The 12,843-nt window shown below is 42.0% G+C and overlaps 1 protein-coding gene across 1 annotated transcript in view; it reads right to left on the bottom strand.

The window, feature by feature from the left end:
* LOC124777215 (cytochrome P450 9e2-like) overlaps nucleotides 1-12,843 on the bottom strand; it is a 63,009-nt gene that overhangs the window by 30,978 nt on the left and 19,188 nt on the right. Inside the window, exons 3-5 of the mRNA XM_047252532.1 lie at nucleotides 8,259-8,396; nucleotides 2,343-2,548; nucleotides 2,064-2,256 (exon numbers count right to left, since the gene is read on the bottom strand). Coding sequence (XP_047108488.1) covers nucleotides 2,064-2,256; nucleotides 2,343-2,548; nucleotides 8,259-8,396 — 537 coding nt within the window. The remainder of the gene's footprint in view (nucleotides 1-2,063; nucleotides 2,257-2,342; nucleotides 2,549-8,258; nucleotides 8,397-12,843) is intronic.

Raw genomic sequence — 12,843 nt, 5'->3', positions numbered from 1 at the left:
CTTCTGCATTGCGAACTGTATCCAATTTATTCACATCTATCAAAAGTTCGTTGTCACTAGCGTTAGGAACTGTGCCCCCATATTGGCGGGTCATATGCTGGACCACAAATCGTCACTGTGCATCAGATCTGAAGGTTAAGTAGACTGCCACCATTAGCCGTAGCCGTTATGTACCACGAAAATATATCAGCCAACGGGCTACAGCCCAAGTGAAGATGATTTTTAAAGCTTCTTCATATATTAGCTTCCACTTTATGAGTTACTGATAGTAGCATTACTTGCTTATCACTTTTCAAAACAAAACAAAAAGAAAAAAAAGAGAGGTAAAATTATTCGAACGTAATCGAAGTGAACTGAAAATTTCAGCAGCACGCTATTTGTGCCTGTCTAATAACTATTTTGAAAAGTTAGTTTTTTTAATATGTGGAAATATATCGGTATTAATTTTTCAATAATCGAAGTATATAGGGTGTACATAATCATATACCCAAGTCCTACCAAATAACTTAATGTTAAATATCGATACTATCTCTTTCGTTCGCTGTAATTTGTTTTGTGTGATGTTTCCTGGCACTGCTAATCAGTTGAATCGTTACGCTGGAAAGCGAATTTTATAACGACTAGGAAAAGAATTCGTGGTAATCTTCACATCCCACCGTCATTGCTCATATTCCCTTCTGTGGAGTCGGAACGCCGTATCTGCTAATGCTACATTCGCCTATATTTATGTACCTTTATCTCTGGATTTGTTGTATTAGAGTTTTGAAATTTTGACCCCTGTTTTCGGCATACGTGTTTAGCTCATAGAAGTAGACTCAATGTTAATTCTTGTTGGTAACATATTTATGAATTGTTTCCCATTAAATCATCTTTAATTGGGAAAATTTTTTCACAACTCTCTCAGATACAGGAACTAAGCCAGTTGCTGTCACGACTCTAACTCAGTGGCACCTGTTAACTATTCTATAACGTATCTTGAATTCTGAATGGTATGTGTGATATTGCTACATATAACACTGAAAAAGTCAGATGCTACAAAATGCGATGAAAGTAAATTATTATTAATATTCACGAATAATTCTAATTTTAGAATCAAAAAGTGTCCTGCAGAATAATCCGGGTCATTTTCTGGTTCTTTTGCTTTGCCTAGAAGCTTTCTTCTCCTTGTCGCCCGTACGTTCTTATTATTAATTCAGCTGTTTCTGAGCCTTGTGCATTGGCACTTTTGATGGTATTAACACCAGGAACAATGAAAATGGTTTCTGGGACCTTTAATCTACCCATAACACCTTAAAAAAGGCAAGCGTTTTTTTTCTGAATACGACCATGAAAACGTGTCATTAGATAAAGATGCCCCAAGTTTTGGTTTAATAGCTACCGTAACTGCTACTGCGATAGGATTTTTATGGTGAAAAGAAACCCCGGTTGTTTGAACTTCTCTGTTATTACTCTGCTACTAAGGGCCGTAGGGACAACAAAAACGAAGAGAATTATCGTAAGTTGATAATCGGTGAAAACATGTTGCCCATACAGCTTGCCTCCTTTCCTGAAAATTACTTACATTATGTTGTATTGCCATGCCGTAGCACTACTCAAGTTCCTTTACAACTCTATCTGAAAAGCAATCTTGATTATTTTTAGCATCAGGACTCAACAGAGCAAATCACAGTTTATAAAACAAACTGTAAACACAGCTGATTGTTATGACAATGGCACCAACCAAATTTGTGAACTTTATACTACAAACGAGTGAAATCCACCGACTTCCTATATCTCCTGTTTCCGGAGACGCTAAAGTTTGTCGAGTACGATCACTTCCATATCACAAGTTGGATGACTTTCCTAAGTACATGTACAATTTTGATAAAGGAGTGAATTATTTCTACGTAAAATTTGTTTAAAAAATTATGATTTTAGTAGAAAAATTAAAATTATTTTATAGGCATAAAAACTGAAACGTATTTTTTTTACCCGTGTGCTGCTTTCAGAATTCTGTTCAGTGATAGATTTGTCAAGGTTCTTTCCATAAATTTAGTGGTTGTTTGTGAATGCTCTGTACTTACTCTTACGCCGGCCTCCACTGGTGCCGTTTTCTTCGTCCTCTTCTGCCTTCAGTTCACCCCTCCTAGCCTGCATCAACAGTTGGATCACATCGGGACGAACGATTCCCTCTTTATCTCGCGTCTTGATAGTATCTGCAACCACCGACCTGAAGTACTGCTCCGCCCTTTGGTCCAAGAAGGGAATGTTTAACAGCTACCGCGCATGAAACAAAGAAACTAAATTAATAGGGGAAAGGGATCAGTCGATGAAAATACCGTGCGTTTGAATGAAATACCTACCTTCATGAGCTTCTGGGAGACAAAGTATCCGAAAACAACAAGTGCATTCATATTGGTGATAGTACGGCCCATGCTGTAGAAAGTGTTGTTGGGTTCCGACAGCGAGTCCACCCTGACACCAAAAGCTGTGTTAGCTATTACATCGTTGGTAACACGAGTGAAAAATTCCTTCATCTCCAGTATCAGGACGTCATTTCCACTGGAACCTTGTGGAAATAAAAGCAACTATGCTCAATAGCTTATCCCGTCTCAACTAGATACTTAGAAGTTATTTATCTTATTACCTAATAAGTGTTGAAACAGTCCAATAGAAAAAAAAGTTCTTTCAAAATTATTTGCTTTTTCCAGGCATAAAATTCCGATTCTTCGCCGTTACAGAAGTGGTTACACAACAGCTCCATTCGGCTCAATTGATTACACAAAATACTGAAAAAGAGTGACCAATATTCTTACAGGAGACAATTGTTGTCAAAAACTTGGAAAAAAGGCCTGCATACGAACGTTCGGAAACAAATTTTTGTTGAGGGATGAGCAGGGCCGGTTTAAGGCCCAAGTGACACAACCCGCCACTTGGGGCGCCAGTTGTAGATTTACTGTGTACGATGCAGAAAAGTCAACACAAACGGCTTTCACATTAAAAGCAAACGTGGAAACATTAACAGTGCAATGGGAATTCGACTGTTCCATCCAGAAGGAAGAGCGGATAGATGATAAGAGTACACTAAGGACTTCTACGGGGTGGAGATTTGTCTGTCTGACATGGCAGAAGAAGAAATGGGAGTCGATGTGGAGAACGTAAGGGATCCAGCAGTAGAGTTAGAGTTTAACAGAGCTTTGGAAGACGTGGAATGAAGTAAGGTCATAGGGACAGATAACATTCCATTGGAAGATCTAAAATCATTGGGTTAAGTGAGAAACAAGCTATTCAGGTTGACACATAGAGCCTGCGGCACTTGATACGTACCATAAGACGTTCAGGAAAATATCATCCACACAGTCGCGAAGATAGCAAGGACAGGTAAGTGTGAAAACTACCGCTCAATCACCTTAACAGTTAATGGTCCAAGATTCTGACAAGGATAATACACAAAAGAATGGAAAAGAAAATTCAGTATCTGTTAGATTGCAGGCAATTTGGCTTTAGGAAAGGTAAAGGCAACAGAGAGGCAGTTCTGACGTTACGCTTAATTCTGGAAGCAAGACTGCAGAAAAATCAAGACACGTTGATTGGATATGTCAACCCAGAAGAAGATTCGGCAACATAAAATGGTCCAAGATGTCAGAAATTCTGAGAAAAACGTGGGTAAGCTGTAGGCAAAGACGGTTAATATACAATATGTACTAGAACCACTAGAACCAAGAGTGGACAATAATAATGGAAGACCAAGAATGTAGCGCTCGGATTAGCAAGGGTGTGAGACAGTGCTGAAGTCTTTCGCCCCTACTCTTCAATCTATACATGAACGTAGTAATGAAGCAAATAAAGAAAGGTTCAAAAGTTGGATTAAATTACAGTTTGAAAGGATATCAGTGATAAAATTCGCTAATTCTGTTGTTATCCACAGTGAACGTGAGATGTAATTCTTTTGTGGGGAATACTTACATGGGATGGTTGCAGCAATATAATGTGCGATCGTCAGCACACGAGTCCCCGCCTACAACCCTCTCACAGGCGACCTGCACCTTTTGCACGACAGTACACCACATACACACATACATACATACACCAATCCTTGTTCCATAGATCATGAATACGACATTTCGTAATGATGTAGAACGTGTCACTTTTACGTAAGTTTTCTTTACACAAAATAATTAATTAATTAAATTATTTTTTTACTACTTTATATCTAAGAATTCATCTATTGAGAAGAAGGGGTTGTAATTCAGAAATTCTTTTAATTTGCTTTTAAATATTGGTTGGCTATCTGTCAGACTTTTAATACTATTTGGCAAATGACCGAAGATTTTAGTGGCAGCATAATTCACCCATTTCTGCGCCAAAGTGAATTTTAATCCAGAATAGTGAATATCATCCTGTCTTCTAATATTGTAGCTATGCACTTCGCTGTTGTTTTTGAATTGGGATGGGTTATTAATGACAAATTTCATAAGTGAATATATGTATTGCGAAGGTGCTGTGAGTATCGTGAGTTCCTTAAATAAATGTATGCAAGGTGATCTTGGGTGGGCTCCAGCTATTATTCTGATTACACGCTTTTGTGCTATGAATACTTTCTCTCTTAATGACGAATTGCTCCAAAATATGATTCCACATGAAAGCAGTGAATGAAAATACGCATATTAGACTAATTTACTGATATGTTTATCAACAAACTTTGCAATAACCCTAATAGCATAAGTAGCTGAACCTAACCGTTTCAACAGATCATCGATGTGTTTCTTCCGATTCAATTTCTCATCAGTGCTCACACCCAGAAATTTTGACTATTCTACCTTACCAACCGACTTCCGTTCATAGACTATATTTATCAATGGTGTTATGCCATTTGTTGTTGAGGTCTTCAGTCCTGAGACTGGTTTGCTGCAGCTCTCCACGCTACTCTATCCTGTGCAAGCTTCTTCATCTCCCAGTACCTACTGCAGCCTACATCCTTCTGAATCTGCTTAGTGTATTCATCTCTTGGTCTCCCTCTACGATTTTTACCCTCCTCGCTGCCCTCCAATACTAAATTGGTGATCCCTTGATGCCTCAGAACATGTCCTACCAACAGATCGCTTCTTCTAGTCAAGTTGTGCCACAAACTCCTCTTCTCCCCAATTCCATTCAATACCTCCTCATTAGTTATGTGATCTACCCATCTAATCTTCAGCATTCTTCTGTAGCACCACATTTCGAAAGCTTTTATTCTCTTCTTGTCTAAACTATTTATCGTCCACGTTTCACTTCCATACATGGCTACACTCCATACAAATACTTTCAGAAAGCACTTCCTGACACTTAAATCTATACTCGATGTTAACAAATTTTTCTTCTTCAGAAACGCTTTCCTTGCCATTGCCAGTCTACATTTTATATCCTCTCTACTTCGACCATCAACAGTTATTTTGCTCCCTAAATAGAAAAACTCCTTTACTACTTTAAGCGTCTCATTTCCTAATCTAATTCCGTCAGCATCACCCAACTTAATTCGACTACACTCCAGTATCCTCGTTATGCTTTTGTTGATGTTAATCTTATACCCTCCTTTCAAGACGCTGTCCATTCCGTTCAGCTGCTCAACCAAGTCCTTTGCTGTCTCTGACAGAATTACAATGTCATCGGCGAACCTCAAAGTTTTTATTTTTTCTCCATGGATTTTAATACCTACTAAGAATTTTTCTTTAGTTTCCTTTTCTGTTTGCTCAATATACAGGTTGAATAAAATCGGGTATAGGCTACAACCCTGTGTCACTCCCTTCCCGACCACTGCTTCCCTTTCATACCCCTCGACTTTTATAACAGCCATCTGGTTTCTGTACAAATTGTAAATAGCCTTTCGCTCCCTGTATTTTACCCCTGCCACCTTCAGAATTTGAAAGAGCGTATTCCAGTCAACATTGTCAAAAGCTTTCTCTAAGTCTACAAATGCTAGAAACGTAGGTTTGCCTTTCCTTAATCTATTTTCTAAGATAAGTCATAGGGTCAGTATTGCCTCACGTGTTCCAACATTTCTTCGGAATCCAAACTGATCTTCCCCGAGGTCGGCTTCTATCAGTTTTTCCATTCGTCTGTAAAGAATTCGCGTTAGTATTTTCCCGCTGTGACTTATTAAACTGATAGTTCGGTAATTTTCTCATCTGTCAACACCTGCTTTCTTTGGGATTGGAATTATTATATTGTTCTTGACGTCTGAAGGTATTTCGCCTGTCTCATGCATCTTGCTCACCAGATGGTAGAGTTTTGTCAGGACTGGCTCTCCCAAGGCTGTCAGTAGTTCTAATGGAATGTTGTCTGCTCCGGGGGCCTTGTTTCGGCTCAGGTCTTTCAGTGCTCTGTAAAACTCTTCACGCAGTGTCATATCTCCCATTTCATCTTCAAGTACATCCTCTTCCATTTCCATAATATTGCCCTCTATATACTCCTTCCACCTTTCTGCTGTCCCTCCTTTGCTTAGAACTGGGTTTCCACCAAGCTCTTGATATTCATGCAACTGGTTCTCTTTTCTCCAAAAGTCCCTTTAATTTTCCTGTAGGCAGTATCTGTCTTACCCCTAGTGAGATAAGCCTCTACATCCTTACATTTGTCCTTTAGCCATCCCTGCTTAGCCATTTTGCACTTCCTGTCGAACCCTTTTTTGAGACATTTGTATTCCTTTTGCCTGCTTCATTTACTGCATTTTTATATTTTCTCCTTTCATCAATTAAATTCAATATTTCTTCTTTTACCCAAGGGTTTCAACTATCACTCGTCTTTGTACCTATTTGATCCTCTGCTGCCTTCACTATTTCATCCCTCAAAGCTACCCATTCTTCTTCTACTGTATTTCCTTCCCCCATTCCTGTCAATTGTTCCATTATGCTCTCCCTGAAACTCTGAGCAACCTCTGGTTCTTTCAGTTTATCCAGGTCCCATCTACTTAAATTCCCACCTTTTTGCAGTTTCTTGAGTTTTAATCCACAGTTCATAACCAATAGATTGTGGTCAGAGTTCACATCTGCCCCTGGAAATGTCTTACAATTTAAAACCTGGTTCCTAAATCTCTGTCTTACCATTATATAATCTATCTGATACCTTTTAATATCTCCAGGGTTCTTTCATGTATACAACCTATTTTCATGATTCTTGAACCAAGTGTTAGCTATGATTAAGTTATGCTCTGCGCAAAATTCTACCAGGCGGCTTCCTCTTTCATTTCTTAGCCCCAATCCATATTCACCTACTATGTTTCCTTCTCTCCCTTTTCCTACTCTCGAATTCCAGTCACCAATGACTATTAAATTTTCGTCTCCCTTCACTACCTGAATAATTTCTTTTATCTCATCATACATTTCATCAATTTCTTCGTCATCTGCAGAGCAAGTTGGCATATAAACTTGTACTACTGTAGTAGGCATGGGCTTTGTGTCCACCTTGGCCACAATAATGCGTTCACAATGCTGTTTGTAGTAGCTTACCCGTTCTCCTATTTTTTTATTCAATATTAAACCTATTCCTGCATTACCCCTATTTGATTTTGTATTTATAACCCTGTATTTACCCGACCAGAAGTCTTGTTCCTCCTGCCACCGAACTTCACTAATTCCCATTTACTGTACAGAACTGTATACACTGTGTTTTCTCAAAATTTAGTCAGAGTCCATTTGCGGAGAACCACTTAATAATTTTCTGAAAGACATTATTTGCAATTTCCTCAGCTGATTCTTGTTTCTTCGGTGTGATAACTATACTTTTATGATCAATAAAAAGAACTAACTTTATATCTTGATGAATATAGAGTGGCAAGTCGTTAATATATATAAAAAAACAATAAGGAACCCAAGAGTGAGCCCTGTGGCACACCATTCTTGATACCTCCTTGCAGACTACCTGTACTGTTAATTTCAACCTTCTGCATTCTTCCAGCCAAGTATGAATTGAATCATTTGTGCTCTGTCCCACTCATGCCACAATACTTAAGCTTATCTAGAAGAATTTCATGATTCACACATTGATTGCGGATAATCAGAGTGATTCGAAGAAGAATCTATGGACATGAAGGTGCTTGTGTTGGCATTCAGATTACCAGTCCTCAGTTCTACTGAGCACATCTTGCATGTTATGGGACTACATATGCACACCGTGGATTCACTGCGATTAATCTATGGTAATACCATTAGGTACCATTTGAAATTATCTTTAGTGTATGTTTCTCCTACTTGCGCTAGTCAGAATATATCTGATTAAGAAACCATCCTTATGATGTAATTACTCACCCTTGTGTTCCGCAGTCCTCTCAGATAAATAATTGACCATCTGCTGTCCAGTCTCCTTCATCAGCACGAACATGTTCTTTATCTTCGTCGTAGTGAATGCCGGGCTCAACGTGGTCCGCATGTCGTGCCATTCCTTTCCTAAAAAGAGAGAAGACTCACTGTTATTCTTCTGAGCAACCTTTTGTTTGTCTCCAAAATGGTCCCAGCAGAAACTACTAAGCTACTATCACTATTAGGTAAACAAGACGAAGAACTATTGGAACGTACCAGAATTTCCAGGAAAATGTTTCTGCAATAATGGATATAATCGCGTTTTATCGGAAACCTCCAAATACGATTTAGTTATCACGGTGTAGATGGTGCCAAGACCAAGTGACGGGACCACACGGGATTAGCCGAGCGGTCTCAGGCGCTGCAGTCGTAGACTGTGCGGTTGGTCCCGGCTGAGGTTCGAGTCCTCCCTCTGGTATGGGTGTGTGTGTTTGTCCTTAGAAATATTTAGGTTAAGTAGTGTGTAAGCTTAGGGACTGATGACCTTAGCAGTTAAGTCCCATAAGATTTCACACACATTTGAACATTTTTTGAACCATGTGACAGGAATACACAATAATAGGAAATAAGTGGTTTCGTGGCATTAAAAATTCCGAGTCTTATCGATATAAGCCTAACAAAAAATACATAAACTTCGAATGGGTCATCTTAAGGCTATTAATATCGAAGGAAGGCAACAATACTAGAGACATAACTGAAGTATGTGAGGTTTCTCTTCGTTGCTCACTTCGTTGATAACACTGGTCAACAAAATTTAAGTTTTTTAATGTTAAAAGAAGTATGATGGAAGAGTCTTACTGGGTTTTTGTGCTGATCTCAAATCTTTTTACATAACTTTCCCATTACCCACAATATGTGAATAATCACATTAATAACATCCGTGGCTAAACATATAGCCTCAGCGTGCTTACATTCTACCTGTCCACAACGTTTCTGATGTAGATGTTTGACTGTACTTTGCTTGGAGAACATCTTCCTTGAGTGACCAACAGTAGGCAGCCAACGTAGTTGGCAGCCAACGATTTCAGTCATTCTTTCAGTGGTGCGACGACTAAAATGGGGCAGTTCTCGTGGGTTTTCCTTTGTAAAAGAAAGTTAAAAACAGATTCCTACCCTCAATTTCACTTCCTCTCTCAGGCGCTTGGGACTAGATACCAACCGTGGTGCCGCTAGCATCCTTTACATGCGACCAGACTTTCTTTGGGTTTTGTGAGAGACCATCTGACAGTACAGCTACTCTGCTACCGCAGTCACTGACAGCTTCACGCACTGCCCTCTTGACAGCCAATCGGGTTTCATTCAGCACCTTTCCACCTACAGCCCTATGCTTTGTTTCATATCTGTTACGCAGTAGCCTCTGTTTCTTCTGAACTTTACCATGGAGATTCGCTCCTGTTATGAACAGTTCTACTGGGTACACATCTGGCCAGTCACGCAACTATTCCTTTACACTTGTCCCATAGTTCCCGTACATGCTTCTGCACTGTACTGAAAGTTTCTAGTTCGAGATATGACACTACTGATTTTTTTATCTGGTTTACGGAACATCTGTATCTTTCTACTGGTTTTAGTTTCTCTTCATACTTTGTTAATCATTGTTGCCCCAACCGCGTCATGATCACTGATACCAGCTTCCTTCTAGACATCCTAAAAGACGTCACGTCTGTTTGTTGTCATTAGATCCAACATATTTGCACCATGAGTGGGGTCCACAGCTCGTGGTCTAGTGGCTAGCGTTGGTGCCTCTGGATCACGGGGTTCCGGGTTCGATTCCCAGCCAGGTTGGGGATTTTCTCTCCCTGGGGACTGGGTGTCTGTGTTGTTATCATCATTTTATCATTATCACCATCATCATTCGTGACAGTGGCTAAAATGGACTGAGTAAAGAAATTGAGCTGTGAGAAAAATTGGGACTTTGTATGGGCCATGATGATCATGCAGTTGAGTGCCCAAGAAAACCAAACTTCCTCATCATCACCATAAGTGGGGTTTCGAACTATCTGTTCTAGGCAGTTTTCAGAGACGGCATTTCGTAATGTTTCAAAGGATGTCTTATCTCGCCCACCACTAACAAAACTGTAATTTTTCTAATTGATTGCGCAATGGAAAAACCTTCACCGATGACTAAGTATGATTGAGAAACTTACGTACAAGCTAAATAAAAATTGGAAATTTGTGGTCAGTTCCTATGGGACCAAACTGCTGAGGTCAACGGTCCCTAGGCTTACACACTACTCAATCTAACTTACGCTAAGGACAAAACACGCACACACACACACACACACACACACACACACACACACACACACACACACACACACGCACACGAGCGCGCTCGAGGGAGGACACGAATCTCCGACGGGGGGAGCCGTGGGAACCATGGCAAGGCGCCCATAGACCACGCGGCTACACCGCGCAGCTCGTACAAGCGAACTGATGTTTTCGATTACATCAGAAGATGATACAGTTACCTTTTTAGAAAGATACAGTTACGTTTTTATAACCATCCCTGATAATGAGTTTTGCCCAAAGAATCTCAAATGCTTCTTCAGTTTCTATCTTGGTGGATCTGAGTTTCTTGTCTACTGCTACAAATACGCTACCTCCATTTCCTATTTACCTATCCTTTCCATACATATTTTAAATTTTCCCCAAAGTTCTGACCGCTATAAGTTTGAGGTTTCAAACAGTTCTCTGTACCTCTCTGTACTATGTGAGCTCCGCTGCTTTTCAGGGGTGCTTCGAACTCTGGCACTTTGTTGCGATCCCCCTGCGGGTTCGGGGGTTAGAATAGGCCCGCGGTATTCCTGCCTGTCGTAAGAGGCGACTAAAAGGAGTCTCAAACGTTTCGGCCTTATGTGATGGTCCCCTCTCGGGTTTGACCTCCATCTATCCAAATTATTCCGAAGAGCGAGCCAATTGGGGAAGGGCACCTTACATGGTGCACTGTATCCTTCGTGCAATTAGACCTATTGCCGTCTTTCTCGTCGTTGCGATGGTGTCCCGCTCGTTTTCGATCTCATGGGCGATTACCACGCTGCACTCTGCAGTGTTTCTTTTAACTGTGACGACGACCTTGGCCATTTTTGCACCTAAGATCCAGCACGGTAGCCAGTCCGTTGTGGTGGGGCCGCCATGTACCCTCTTGGTTGTAGCCCCCTGACAACACAGGGGTCGCTCTACTGATGCCTGCGCCGTTCACTCCCCACGTATGCCAAGGAGTAGTTGCCCATCTCCCTGGGGCATCGGGACTCCCGGCAATGGCCATCCTGCCAGGTGGCCTTTGCTGTGGCTGGGTGGCGCCCGTGGGGAGGGCCCTTGGTCGGAGTAGGTGGCATCAGGGCGGATGACCCGCAATGAAGCGTGGTACATCATCTGTCGCTGGCGGCCAGCCGTCAGCAGTCTCTCAGCGTTCCAAGGCTCAATTCAAGGCTAATGTGTATGACCCCAAATCGTTCCCCTCCCTGGCCACACCATGGGAGGAACGAAGGGCTATGAATGAGAGCGAAAGATACTCGCCCCGGTATCTCGTCTGTACCAGAGCTGACGGGGAATCTTTTATGTCCGTGAAGCCTCAGTTCTTTGTAGAGCATTTAGAGGACAAGTTTGGGGAGGTGGAGGGCTTGTCTAAAATGCGCTCTGGATCAGTACTGATACAAACGGCATCCTCCGCCCAGTCCCGCAGGTTACTTGCTTGTGACAAGTTGGGGGATGTTAACGTTTCTATTACGCCACATAAGAGTTTAAATATGGTCCAGGGTGTTATTTTCCATAGGGATCTCCTTTTGCAGTCTGATGACGAGCTGCGCGCCAACTTAGAACGTAGAGGTGTTCATTTCGTCCGGCGCGTTCATCGGGGTCCGAGGGACAATCAGGTTGCTACCGGTGCCTTCATCTTGGCCTTCGAGGGTGATACGTTACCGGAAAAGGTCAAGGTGATGGTCTACCGATGTGACGTCAAGCCCTATATCCCTCCCCCGATGCGGTGCTTCAAGTGCTGGAAGTTCGGCCATATGTCTTCCCGCTGCACTTCCAGCCTCACATGTCGAGATTGCGGACGCCCGTCTCATCCCGATACTCCATGTGCCCCGCCTCCCATCTGCGTCAACTGCGGGGAGCACCATTCACCTTGCTCGCCTGGCTGCACAGTCTTTCAGAAAGAGCGCAAAATCATGGAATATAAGACCCTGGACCGGCTGACTTATACTGAGGCCAAACGGAAATATGACAGACTCCATCCTGTGAGAATGACATCTTCGTATGCGGCTGCTACAACAACTGTGCTAGCTCCATCCGTTGCGAGACTTCCAGCCCGCTCAATAAGCAGTACGACTCCTTCTGCCCCCTTGCCCGTGGGGGGCTCTCCCCAACCGGTTGCTCCTGCCCCACCTACCTCAGGAGCAACCTCCTCCCACCCGTCGGGGACGTCCGTCCCCGCTTCTCAGCCGGAGAAGCGCCTAACTTCTTCGGCTACTCTCGCCCGTAAGAGTTCCCTTGGGACGCTCCCTTCCCAGGGTTACCCCAGCGGGAAGGA

This window comes from Schistocerca piceifrons, chromosome 2 (genome assembly GCF_021461385.2).
Source record: "Schistocerca piceifrons isolate TAMUIC-IGC-003096 chromosome 2, iqSchPice1.1, whole genome shotgun sequence".
Classification (NCBI taxonomy): domain Eukaryota; kingdom Metazoa; phylum Arthropoda; class Insecta; order Orthoptera; family Acrididae; genus Schistocerca; species Schistocerca piceifrons.
The sequence above is the reverse complement of the archived record's forward strand: the minus strand, read 5'-3'. Positions and strand labels throughout refer to the sequence as shown.